This window comes from Melozone crissalis, unplaced genomic scaffold (genome assembly GCF_028551555.1).
Source record: "Melozone crissalis strain CALT ecotype California unplaced genomic scaffold, PUWL_Pcris_2 ptg000013l_1, whole genome shotgun sequence".
Lineage (NCBI taxonomy): Eukaryota > Metazoa > Chordata > Aves > Passeriformes > Passerellidae > Melozone > Melozone crissalis.
Genome location: NW_026535791.1, coordinates 42,376,240 through 42,390,219, shown reverse-complemented (window position 1 = coordinate 42,390,219; position 13,980 = coordinate 42,376,240). Strand labels below are relative to the sequence as shown.

General features: G+C 39.7%; 1 protein-coding gene across 2 annotated transcripts in view; it reads right to left on the bottom strand.

Moving 5' to 3' along the window:
• Window positions 1-13,980, bottom strand: part of SLC9A7 (solute carrier family 9 member A7) — a 69,590-nt gene that overhangs the window by 27,641 nt on the left and 27,969 nt on the right. For both annotated transcript variants that reach the window (XM_054271634.1, XM_054271635.1), the window contains exons 2-10: window positions 8,936-9,135; window positions 7,576-7,653; window positions 6,832-6,908; window positions 6,094-6,206; window positions 4,680-4,785; window positions 4,251-4,392; window positions 911-1,016; window positions 486-574; window positions 260-373 (exon numbers count right to left, since the gene is read on the bottom strand). In XM_054271634.1, coding sequence (XP_054127609.1) covers window positions 260-373; window positions 486-574; window positions 911-1,016; window positions 4,251-4,392; window positions 4,680-4,785; window positions 6,094-6,206; window positions 6,832-6,908; window positions 7,576-7,653; window positions 8,936-9,135 — 1,025 coding nt within the window. The remainder of the gene's footprint in view (window positions 1-259; window positions 374-485; window positions 575-910; window positions 1,017-4,250; window positions 4,393-4,679; window positions 4,786-6,093; window positions 6,207-6,831; window positions 6,909-7,575; window positions 7,654-8,935; window positions 9,136-13,980) is intronic.

Below are 13,980 nucleotides of genomic sequence, written 5' to 3'. Positions count from 1 at the left end.
AGTAAAACATTCATTTTTTTATCTGGTGAAATTATATGGCTTCTAACATTCAGGTACAGAGCCAACAACTATGTGGCACAGAGGCTTAGGGCTTTGATGTAAGGTGTAACCAAAGATTTTTCTCCAAATTATTGTGCCTGCGAGACATTAGGAACACTTAGGCCAGCCACCATTCTCAGTTTGGTAAAGCCAACAGACATCACAAGTTTTTGGGCACATAAGAAAACAGAGAAACCTCACACAATGTGAAAAAGGATACAAAAGCTCCAATAATGAAAACTGGGCTGAATATGTGCTTCTGGAAAGTAAACAGTGCCAAGCCCATATAAGAAAATATGAAGTTCTCAGCCAGAAAGTGCAACACCTCAAAGAGCTAGAGAGAAAATCATCACATGTTAAAAGGCAAGTAAAAAAGATGCTGTAAAAACAAAAGTACATGGACTACTACAGCAATGCACTGTAAGAAAGGTAAAAGACATCCTTGCCTGCTTAGTGCGACTTCTTGATTCGACTGACAAGTTATTGTATGTATAATGTGCCTGGGTAATTCCACAGAAGAGGACAGCCACCACACCTGTGAACAGAACCACATGTGAAAATCAGCCTGTTTACTGCCAGCTCACCACACTTCCCCTTCACCAGCTCCATTTAATTCATACATCATTCTTAACCTTGAGATTTTATGACTCTTCCATTCAAGTGAGTGAGACACTAGGTTAGGGAGATGGCGTCTGAACCAAATCATTGCCTTTGTTACACAGTGAGCTGCAGCTTCAACATTGAACAGAAGGCAAAAAAACCCAATAACCCAAATTTAGGCACAAACATATTTCTCATTGAAAAGCTTTAGTGAGAAAGTGGAAAAACGGCTGCTGAGATGGACTTCTGTGCTTAAATCCAAGCAACTCACCGGTAAATCCACAGGCTTCTGCAAGCAAGAAAGTGCTCCAGGACATCAAGAAGAAGAGAGCCGTTTCCAGCAGGGGGAAGCAGTGCAACTTGGTAAACTTTGTCACGTTAAGTCACTTGTTAAGGGATCAAAAGGAAATCCTTTGGCTTCTCTGCTCCCAGTACTTCTGAAAAACACTTTTATGTACTAACAGCCCATGCTTGTTGGAAAACAAAACACTTTTGATGCTGAAAAATGCAAATTCCAACACATCAAGGCAAACTTCAGACTCAACTTGCAACAATCAGTTTTGGTTATTTTTGTTGCATATCCATAGCATAAAGTGTGGCTCCACCTCTTAGAAGTAATATTATCTTATTCCATGGTTCCCTTTGAAGTGCAAGCAAGGAAGGGATATAGACCTGCTGTTCCTTTTAGACTGTGTGTGCCTTGGCTTTCCAGGGGATTGGTGGGGGAATGATGTTGTGTTCACCCTGCCAACCTCAATTATGAGGCCCACTCCCACCTCCAAATAAAGCATAAAATGCATTCAAAAGCATTTATTTTACAAAGCTATTCTCGACTACAGCAACCCTAAGATCAACAAGAATTTTTCTTCTCAGATTTGTTAATCAGTCTTTTCCAGCAAGCATGGCTACTTCAGTACTTTTAGGGCAAAACAATTGCTGCCTACAAAATGTATTTCCTCTCCTTGTGCTGATGTGTTTTAGAGAAAAGGCCAACTGAGAGCAGCTCAGTCTTTCAAAGGAAAGAAAAAACAAGTTCATCTTGCAGCAGAGAGCAAAACCTGAGGAGCATCAAAGCACACCCTGAATTAACAATTCATACAGCTACTGAAGAAGCGGAACAGACTTTAGTAGTGTTAAATTTAGCTCTTCACACACTACAAAAAAACACTTCACCTAGTTATAGAACACTTCTGGTGTTGGTTTTTTTCCTGAGCACTACTCTGGCAGCAGGTACACGCTGAACACACTGTATCTAAGGTGCAAACAGCTATGCACAGCTCATATGAAGGCAATCAGTGCCAAATCTCCACTCACACCTACTTCTTGCTGACGTTCTCTGCTGACTTGGACTAGGGCAAACATATACTCCAGACACACCTTCAGCCATGACCTTGCTTTGTCAGAAGTTTGCTCTCAAACAAAGCATCATTAAAAAACACAAATTAATCTCCATGTTGGCATTATACCAAATGTAAAACACAGCATACTTTTTAAACAGCTGTTAATTCTGCACAGAAACCACCTCTAAAACTTCTGAGCTCAGCTGAATTCCTCCCCACCACTTCCCCCAAACAGATCTATTTTCTAAGATCATGCTTCTGAAGCAGCAACATCCACCAAAACAAAAATTGGAACCCATTTCTCTACAGAGTACTCAGATAATCCCAATGCCTGGCTCAAGGGACATTCATGGATGCCTGAGGAAACTGGATAGCCACAGTCACTCCATGGGAGAGGAAGAGGTTGAACCTTGTTCCCCTGAAGTTAGGCCTTGTCAGAACCAGTTCCTTATTTCCAGTCTTCTCTGTCAGCTTTGTGACTCAAACTGTTTAACTTGCTGTTATTGTCAGTAACCACACCAAAATATTTCATTAAATCTGAAATTAAAACCTGTGCTCATCATTTTGGAGGAAGCTCAAGGCGAGAGAACGGCAAGAAAAGAAAAATATTTTATTATTTCATATAATTGATCAAATTGAAATGTTAGCTGCAACTAAATTATTCTTTATTTTTCTTAATTATTTTCTTCATTTGTTAGACATGGCCTTGTATTCCACATCTTTTCAAGCAGTCAGATGCTGCAATTTAGTAAAAATATAGAATGTCATACTGTAACTTAACTATTAAAAAAAAAAAAACAGAGACAGCTTGCTGAAAGCCAGAATAATTCCTTGTATATTTTCTGCATAATTTGGAAACTGAGCATTCTATCTATTCTCAAAGGACAGTGCATTACTCCCTTACTCAGAGAGGTACGGGTATAGGTACTTCACACTATAAAAACATTAAATTAATACTTAATTTATGGGTTTTAATCAGCTATGAATAGTAAGATGCAGTTTTTTTTTATTATACATCATTACATGACATTAAGGATGTTTCCAAAAGAAAATAGTTGTATAATTAAACAACCTAAGAAAAAGAACAACTGAAATAGAACAAAAATAAAAATATCCCCACCACATATACAAAATGCCACCCCAGAGGCTTTGTTCTGAACAGCCTCACATCACCTTCCTGAGCACAATCATTAAGAAAAGCAAGGATTGGCTGCTGCTTCAGAAGCATAATTTTACAAAGTGGATCTGAATGCATTTCAGCCAAAACCCACAACAACTGCATTTGAGCAGTGAGAGCTATGGATGGCTGGTAGCCTAAGAGCCAGAGGAGGAATCGTGGTTCTGGGTCACACAGATTGCAGATCAGACTGGGAACTGAGACTGAACATTAAAGCATCAACAGCACCTCTTCCCCATTATACTGACAGGGTTTCCATCATGCAGACAGGTCAGGAAAATCTGCACACTGTATACAGTTCAGACAGTACTGCTTCAGAGTGACAGGTTCATGATCATTGTGCAGAAGATCACATTTTACCCCTTTTAGTTCAGTGTTCAGAAGCCTGGGCACAGCCTGGGATATGTACAGATTTGGCTATACTAGCCTGTCAGAAAGCAGAGACTTCATTTTCCTCCTGAAGAAGCATCATGACTCCTGGAGTAGGTCAGGCTGGAGGTCTACTGCCCGAGCCTAAAACAAGACCCACACAGATTGCTTGCTAAGCACCTCAGAGATCCAACCAAATAACAGCAACAAGCATCAAGAGAAAACAGAATAGATTATGCAAGGCACATCATGTTATTGAGTTAAACTCTCACAGAGATAAAATCTTATCCAAGATGTATGACATCAGATTTCTGGCAAAAAGTTTAAACACAGGACTCAAAGAATGCTGTGGGGGTCATAAATAGCTAAGAGATTTTGCTGAAGACAGAATCAAATACCATTTATCATAGGAGATGTCTTTCAAGACTAATAATAAACACTAGGTTTTATAACTCCATAAAAAGACACCAGACATTATTAGCTTTGGTTTACTGCAGCAACATCACTAAAACATCTACTATGGCCTCAGTTTTATTGAAAAGGGTTGATTTCTGTGGGTACCTGTAATGTCTTTCTATAGAAAAGAAGTCAAATTAATACTGATTACGTCTTCACACTCAGAATTAAACAAGCTAGAGTCAATTCTGCTATAATGGGAAACAGGAAAGCCCTGATAATATCCACATGTACCATTTCAGCTGGAATACAAATATAAAAAAGGATATCAGAGCTGTCACAACCCCTGTCACTGCTCCCATCATGAAAGAACCACTGAATATTCCCAGGAAAACACCAACAGACTTGAAAAATGCTGCAGCATCAAAAGCATGGGTATTTTCACCTGTTGGCTGGTAGGCAACTATAGATCTAGAAAGAGAGAACACAATGGCAAGTTAGAAGTGGTATCAGGAAAGATTTTTTTCTGTAACAGCACTACCTGAGCTACAGGGAGACAATCCCATGCTGAAGGCATGTGTGTCATTCTGGCCTGTGTGTGCATTAGGGGCCTTGGAAAATGTTTGCAATGGCTATCAATCCAGTTAAAGGCAATCCATTTAAGCTTAAAATAATGTTTCTCAGAAAAAGCATTTCTTTTAGACAAATGCCAAAAGCAATTTAGTGTTTTCAGGGCAGAAATTCCCATAGTTACTTACGAGGATAATACAATGGCAACAGCATCATTCAACACGCTCTCTCCAAACAGAAGGGCATAGAGATCCACATCAGCATGCAGCTCATTAAATATTGCCAGCACGGTAACTACAGACAGAGAAGAGGAAAACAACACTGCAATGACTGCATGAGCTGTGGAACAGACTTTCCAGTTTGAGCAAGAAGACCCAGGAACTGAAGTAACAGGATCAAAACTAAAATGGGAAACCATAGCCATGTTTACCAACAAGTAAGCAATTCCTCTATCAGTTTTAGGACAGCTCCATTAAGGGGTGGCTCTTTTGTCCTCCCATCTGCACAGTGTTCATAGCAAGGCTCCCATGATCAAGGGGCATGGGGCAGACAAAGCCCTTCTACAAAAGCCCTGATATTATTTTAGAATATATTCCATATAAAGCAGTAAGCTAAATGTTGCACAGCTCTTCCTGCTTTTAAAAGCTGTATAGATTGTTGACACAGGTTTATTATTTCAGCCATTGTAAAATAGCACAAATGATCCTAAGTGTTCCTCTAAGTATCCATTATGTCACAGGTGCGAATTTCCACATAATTTTAAAAGGACAAGAGTGCTAAATATTTATAATCATTCTTTCAAGAAAATTCTGAGATGAAAGACCATGATCTTGAATGTTCCCATGTACATACTTCAAAAATCACATGGTGATTTTTTGCATAAATTGTATGCAACCACCAGCTGTTCAGAGCTCAGCTCAATCACAGGAGCTACTTCCCATTTTCACACTAATCACCACTAAGCACCTCAAATAAACTGCTTTAAATGTCAAGCTGCATATTCAGCACTCCCCACCCTGGCCCCTGACCTTTGCAAGCCCTAAAAAATGATCTGTAAAGTGAAGACTTCAATGTGAGCCTGCTTGACTCTGAAGGATGTCTACATTATTTGGGCAAAAGCTAAAATTACTTGGCCAGAAAAGCATTCTTCTGCCTTAACTTATAAAACATGAAGTTTACTTGAAAGAGGAACAGAAAATCCCCACCTAAAGAAGCTAAAAGTTTCAAATACTGGTCTTAAACTACCCAGCCCCAAGCAATGTAGCTGAAGAAGGAAGTCCTGCTATCCAGAAAAAGCAATCATTTCATCTATTTGCCATCCTAAATTTGACGCACACTTAACAAGAAGCCACTTAACAAAAAACATTTAAGCATTTGAACAGGAGAGTTAGAATTTTCTCCAAATATGACATGGTGTCATGCCAGTTCAGTCACAAATCAGCAGAGAACAGCTCTCAAGATGCTCAGAATTTGCATGTATTTCAGAGGAGATTCAGAGATACTAATATGAGATAACTGAAAATAAAGTCCTGTTAATATGCAGCTGAAAATCCTAACAATAAGGTTATTTTGGAAAGTTATTAAAAATGTTCATCAAGGTACCTGGATCAGTGGCAGATATTATTGCTCCAAACAGGAGGCAATCTGTATAATAGAATTTATCAGACAGCTGACCCACCAACTTCATTAGCTTCACAACCCCATACATGAGATTCCTGAAGAGAAAGAAGATGAAACATTCCCAGTCAAACAATCTGGTGCATTTCAGACAGACCAAGGGAAAGCACAAGCAACAATATTTCAGACAGGTTTGTTTATGCTACAGCTCAATGTAGCATAAAGCTCTCAAAATGAACTTTCCTTTTATCCCTATGAAGTAAATAAAGCAATATATGATCCAGAAGACATCGTATAAAACCAATAAGTAAAGTCTGAAATCTTCACACAATTAGCACAGAGTCTACATGTTTCTTCCATTTCCCACCAAGTTTTCTCTGCTCAACATTCCCCTCAGCATTTCTCCCAACACAATACATAGGCCAAAACTCTGAGGTAAGAACAATCTATAACAATAGATTACTTCTCTAGTGAATTCTTTGAGACACAAGTCAAGATCACCAATATAATTCAGGATTTCTATTATTCAGAATATCCATATACAAGACACAGTAATATGAGCAGGATAAGAGACTGTAGGCAAGCAAACCAATGTGACCAGGTAGCTTAAATTAAACGTGTCTGTATATACATACATAAAATATACATATGCAGGCAAAGACAGAGAGTGTTTATCATCTTAAGCTTTAGTGTAGAGAGAAAGTGATATCAGAGTTCACTTACCCAATAATGAAACAAGACACTGCTGTTCCTAAAAAGGCATAAGCCAAAATGGACCCCAAATTCCTGAAAAAGTGTCTCTGCACAAGAAAAAGAGGTTTATATACTTACTTTAGCAAAGTTATATTGCCCAATCAGAACCATGTAGCACACTGCTTCACTTGTATCAATACACAGAAGCACAGTTCTATTTCAGCGAAACATTTCAATTACTGCTAAGTAAATTCAATCTAACTTCAATAAATTGAATAAATCAGATCTGTGCCATGCATTAGACCCTACATGTAGCTTACTGACAGAAGGCTTATTGACAGAAACCAGCACCAATTCATGGTGTCCTCAAGCAAGATCAGAATCTGAACCCTTCTGCCATTAAGGGTCTGGCACATCTCCTCTGGGATTCAGGGTTAGGTCTGCCTCTCAGCATAATTTACTGCATTTTGGACATTTGAGAAGGACCAAACCAATTCATAACAGAACATCATTTACTTAAAATGAAACTGACATCAATGTCTGGCTAAGTTCAAAGGAAAACAAATCAGCAAAATTAAGTAAGGTTTAATACATTTATACCCAAAAGTATATGTATTTTCTCTTAAAACAATATGACCTAACCATCTCTAGAGGAAATTAGATTTTTTCTTACTGTAAGTAAATGCCTGAAAGGAGACCACAATCCCGAACAAATCACAATCTCTCATTTAAAAAAAAAAAGGATCTCTTCTCCTCAGAAGTTACTGCACTTACTTTCTTCAGGCTATAACCAGCATGAAAAATAATAGGAGGCAATAGAATGTTGAAGAAAACTTCTGGGTCAAATGTTACCTAAAAAATAAAATTTCAATTAGAAACAGACATATACAAATTTTTAGGGCTTTTTCCTCATTAATTTGCTGACAACCACTATTTTTCGTTGGTGGAATAGATAAGCTGAGCCTCTAAAACATTGGCCAGCTCTATTTGTACATGGCAGCAAAAAGCTGCAGGTCCTGTTGGTAAATAGCATCTAGAAAGAACAGGCATTACATTGGTTACTTACTTATGATCTGGCAGCAGTCCCAAACACATTCCCCCATTTTAAATTAAAAATTTCTAGCAGAAATGATGCCAGAAAAGATTTCTCCTGTTGTGATACCTGATATTGGTATAGCTGCAGATAAAATGTTATTTTAGCTTACTTTTTTGTGCAAATTTAGCCACTGAATAGTTATCATAAGCTAATCAAGTCAGATACAAGACTGGTTTTCAGAAATTTGGATCATACACCTTTTCCATGTATTTCAGTAGGAGTTCCAGATATCCATGAAGGACTACACTACACTAAGAACAAAAAACAACAGTTAAAATGCAATCAGAAGACCTTCACAATTATGGGACTAACTAGACTCTCTTCACCTGCTGCCTGAGCACAACAACTGTGCCCTCCCAGGGTAGGACTCATTTCAGATACCTGGAGATACCTCCAGCAGACAGATACACGTAGGCAGCTAAACTCTCTTCATACTCTGCAGAAAGAAGTACTTTTAGATCACAATTCTATGCTTCAAAGTCTAGCTTTGATACACACAAAAGGTGATTAATTCCTGACACTGAATAAAAAGGCAAAGAAGACAGCTGAAAAACTGCTGATAGGTGAATTTTACTTCCAACACCAGACTGCCTCGTTTGGTAGTTTATAGGGTGGAAGCAGTAACTATTTCCTGACAATAAACAGATTTTAAAACCCTAGGGAAAAAAGACCAAAGCAACAAGGAACAATCACTTCTCATTAAGAAATTATAATTTTCCTTACTTTCCATTTATACAAGGCAGCACAAGGCTTTTATTTTCGGTTCAGCTGGTCTCTGTAAATTCTACAGATGTTAGAAACATACATTAAGTCTGCCAACTAAGGCCTTTAGGAACGCACCACATACATGTAACAGAGCACAGTTTCTCCAGCAGTGATATAATACAGAAGGTGCTTTTGAATTAAGCATTAAAGTGCTGTAACTATCAGGAATACTGACACTTGACACTGCCTGAGGTGCAAACAGGACGGAGGAGGGAGGGAAGCACAGATGAAGGAGGAACACTTAGCCAAGCATGTGAAATGGTACAGCCTCACCTTTCTCAGCATGTCATTTTGCTCCACGTTGTGGATCTTGCCAGGGCTAATTTCCCCTTTGAGCGTGTACTCGAAGAACTTGCCGCTGACGTTGACCAGCAGGGTGGTGAAGGGCCTGTCCTCCTGGGAGCAGCTGAAGGGTTTGTCATGGCCACTCGTGGAGGGGGTCCCGTACCTCAGGATCACCCCTACTATCAGTCCTGGAGGAGAGGTAAAAATCCATGAGGCTGATTTGATACTCCTGCACTATAATGAGTTTCAAACATCATTCAAGGGATCATGCATGAACTTTACAAGCATATGGGCATCAAAAACACATTGAAGTCAATTCTTACTATCAGTTTTCTGCAGGGGAAGAGAGGGCCTGAGCACATCAAAACTACCAGAGAATCTGAAGTATCTGGTACCTGACTGAAGTGACAAACAAACAGCTCCATTTCAGTTTTTGTCTTCCTCACCCTCATTCACACCTTGAAAGTGTAAACCCCCAGTCACATGAGAGGCTGAACATTAGGACACATCAAATACATCTCACCTGCCTTAGCACAGAACCAAGCAAACACTATTGCCAGAAAACAGTGACTGCTGGAAACACATGACCATAACTGATCAGAAATGGTGATGTTTGCCACATTATTGATGCTGCAGCAAGAGCACGGTTTTTAGTCTTACAATTCTAGGCAAGTAAACAATGTCTGTTGCACAATCTTCTGTGTACTCCACAAACTTTAAAACTAAGACATGACCTGCACAAAGAAACCACCCTATGTCATTTGCAAGTATTTTCCACATTTCATATAAACAAAAATAAAATAAGGTGTAAATAATCAATCATAAGAGATCCAGGATTCAGGAATATAGGACAAATCACTTAGGCAGCAAAGAAAGTCCCACCAGAAAATCCTTTCAATAACAAATGCTTCAGACTCAGTGACAAAAATAATTCCTAACTTTATGCCAGAGGGCTGGAGAAGCACAAAGTTCTAACTGAGCACCATTCCTGTTACAATGTGCTAAGAAAAGAACATCTGCAGAGAAAACAAATAAAAGCAGTCAAACTGGTTTTGGTCTGGTAAGTAAACAAATTGATACCCACTTACTAAAGGCTCCCTGTTGCCTTAGGATGATCTGCAATTTAATCCTTGTTCCAGACAACTGCAAGATGAAGATGGATGTTTGGTGCTTTTGTTGATGAGTCAATAGTCAGTGTTGGGTTTGCTCCCTGTGACCCTCCCTCTGCACCCATAGCTTCGCCAGAGTGTAAATGAAGCTGACAGGTAGTAACCAAAAAATAAATGAGGTAAAACAAACAAAAAACTCGACCACACATAACAAAAACCCCAAATAACTTATTGCTAATGTATAGTGCAAAGAGTAACCAAGCCGTGCCCCCTAAAAGCCAACCAAAGGAGCACACCTTATTCTCCTGAGGTCCATAGTAACAAAACTGTTCTAATGCAAGAAGATACAGCAGGCAGCAGCTGTGACACTAGTGGGAGGCTCATCTCCAGCCTTCCTTCTCTAAGAACAGAGCAGCAACATGATCAGTCCAAAGGAACTGGAATATTAAGAGACCTTTTATTTAGAAAAGGGAAGTACATACTCAGAGAGAACACAGGAAGAGATCTCCTAAACAGGATAAATCTACTTACTGAAATTTCAATGCTAATAATTTAAATACACAGATTCAGAGCAGCATCTCCTAACACCACCAGAGCATTTTGCAGCTATGTATGATGGATGAGGCAGAAACACAGCTCTGCACAAAGTGAGTTTACAGCCAGTCACCTCCAAGCCACTTTCACTACACCAGTTATGGCTACAGACCCCTTCACCAACCCAGCCAGGCAAGCAGCCTAAGCTTTCTGCTGCTCTCACCCTACTCACAGCTAGGAAGGGCTGCACTCACAGAAGACATCAGGAAGACTGACTGTGGTAAAAATCAATCTAACCAGCATCAGCCACAAATCCTGTAGTAAATCAGACTGCAAAAAGAAAACTGTACAGATGAGCTTATACATAGCTGTGGCATAAAGCCAATTCAATATTGCCACTCAGCTGAGAATAGAGAGGGGGACACCTCTTAGAGTAGCTTCTTAGGGTCAGAGACTGCCCTTACTGAGTGCATTGCAAAAACAGATGGGAAACCCCATTACTATTGCATTAGGAAAAGAAACCTGAGAGCAGGAGGTGATTGCATTATATAACTATAACCCACTTGTATAATGAGATATACTCATTATATGACAATTATATTCATAACTAGTACTTCTCATTTGAAGTGAAACATTCTATCCCATATCATCACCCTCCCATGGCCCAGCAGCACAGCTACAGGGAATTTTCATTCACCTCCTATTGATAAAACAGCAAAATGGGGGACGTTTTTATACTGAGCACCATGCACTTTAGGAACACGTGGTCTCTGCTGTCAGGGTGCTGCTGTATCTTTGTGCATTACAACAGTTTTGTTACTATGGACTTCAGGAGAATGAGGTGTGCTCCTTTGGTTGGCTTTTGGGGGGGCAACTTGGTTACTCTTTGCAGCAGGATGCACCTGGGCCTTTGCTGAGGCAAAAGGCTGTCAGAAGCAGCCAAGTGGGTAAAGCCTCCCACAGCTCAGCCATTAAAGGAAACACATATGAAAACTAAAGGGGCCCTAGGAAGACACACAAATTCCACAGCCAGCTTCATTAGCAAAACACTAGACATTTGCTAGCTCAAAAGATGAATTAGAAGAATGGAAAGCTCCCTGACTTTACAAAGATACAGGCATACTGCTATATACATAATGTAGTCCCAAACCAACAGGTTTTGAATATTGAAGTGAAACATTAAAGCACACATTTGACAAAAGTCATTAGTTCTTTTCCTAAAAATATTTGAAGTCTTCACAGAAAACTATTTGGAAGAATTTTCTGTTTTCCAATGAGCATTGCATCTTTTACACACTAAAAAGTTACTGGACTTGTTATGTGATTTCTACATCACATCTCACTTGATAATACAACATTAACAAAGCTCAGACAGCTCAGTCACCTCCCCAAGATCACAAAAAACAAAATCCCAAATGCTTTTCAGGCAGAAGAAACTGCCTGATTTATAGCCTCAGGAAGGATGCCCTCCTAAGCTGTCTGCCATTAGGTGTTATACAGAGACCAGGGCATCCTCCATAATTCTCTCTGGATGCTTGATTTCAACCATTCCTGGAACATCAGAGTTTTGCAACTGAAGGACAAAAGTAGAATAGAGAGATAACCAGAATTTTTCAATGGACAAGCTTAGCCTAAATCTTATTGTTAACATAAGCATAAATTCAGTATAGCTCTGTTGTTTATTTGGAAGCAAGGAATGGCTGCTGGAACCTAGGAACAGATACAGAAGAATCAGTACATAAACTCTATGTCACTCCTACCCAAGGGGTTGCTGCTGAAGAGCTTATGGAGAATCTGGAACAAAAGCAAATATTTTTCTGACTGCTTAAGAACACTCTACCTCTTCTAAAAGAGAACCTCTAGGCCAAATAAATCCAGCACTGCCTTTTATTGCAAGACTGCAACAAGACAGAAAAAGCTATAAATGGGTACAAATACTTCAAAATTTGAGAAGGGTCTTACTTTCAAAGTTTTGGGTTGTGGTATCCATTGCAAGGGTAAGTTTACTTCATTGCTCAAAGACTCTTATGAAGGATTATCTCAAAAACTAATACCTAATAGCCTGTATGCATAACTTGCATTCTCACTTTTAATAGAGAGCATTTGTGCCAGCATCTTGCCTATACAATGCTGATCATGCAGGCTGTACACAAAGAACACCTTACTAAAAGTGAAGCATTAAATCCTGGGAATATTTTGTCCCTTCTGAAACAAATCACTATTGATAATGAAAAATACTAGATTTCGGACATAGTCATAGAATCATTTAGGCTGGAAAACACCTAAGATCACAGAGTCCAACTGTTAACCTGGCACTGCCAAGTCCACCACTAAACCACACCTACACAACTTTTAAACACCTCCAGGATGGTTACTCATCCACCTTCCCAGGTAATTCCAATCCTTGACTGCCCTGTCAGTGAAAAAATAATCCTAATATCCAATCTAAACCTCCTTTGATGCAAATGGATTGGTCAACAGCAATCTAACAATAGACCATTTAAAATGTCATCTTTACTTTTGGTTTTGTTTGAGTACAGAAGTCACTGAAGCGAGAACATGAATTCAGAAAGACACACACACAACCACGAGTGCCTTTATCTGGTAAGAGCTGTGGTCTGTGTGATTTCCAGCCCAGTTCTCTGCTGAAGCTGCCCTGAGGTTCCAGGGAGAGCCAGCTGGCACTGACTGCAGGAACCAGAGGCATTCACACTTCACACCACACAGTTTGATCAGTGAATTCAACTTGATCTGACAATCAGTGGAGTGGATCAATCCCTGAGCTCAAACCTGTTTAGATAGAGTTTCTTTCACACACTTCTGGTAAAGAGCCAGGTACTGAATGCTGAGGGTCCTTCCCCTCCAGCCTTCAAACTGAGGGAGACTTGGTAGAGATTTTACTGCTGGGGAGACAGAGAAGAGAGGGGCAGAATCTTCTAGAAAGAACACAGTGATTAAAGGCGGCAAACTTGTTGCAAGGTAGGTGAAAAAAATTAGGCAAGGCTTGTTTTTTGAAACAATGATGTGGCTAAGCACCAGAACAGGCTGTCACAAAGGCTGCATCATCTCCTTCCTTGCTATAGCCAAATCTCCCTTGAGTAAGGCCATGAGCAACCCAAGCTGAGGGGGCCTGCTGTGAGCAAAGGGCTGGGCAAGATTACCTCCTGAGGTCTTTTCCATGAACATTTGGACCCCTCAGACAGGCACCTCATACTGCAAACATTTCTTTTAAAACACCTTAATTGCTTTCTGGATCTGGTCTGGGGGCTATCTTGCTTTGGAGCTGGGTTTTTATTTTGCTTAAATGACAGGCTGATCTCCTAACTCAGTAAGTCAGAGCAAAAGAAATAGCAACGAGTCTCCTCATAAAAGCCAGAGAGATCCAGCAGG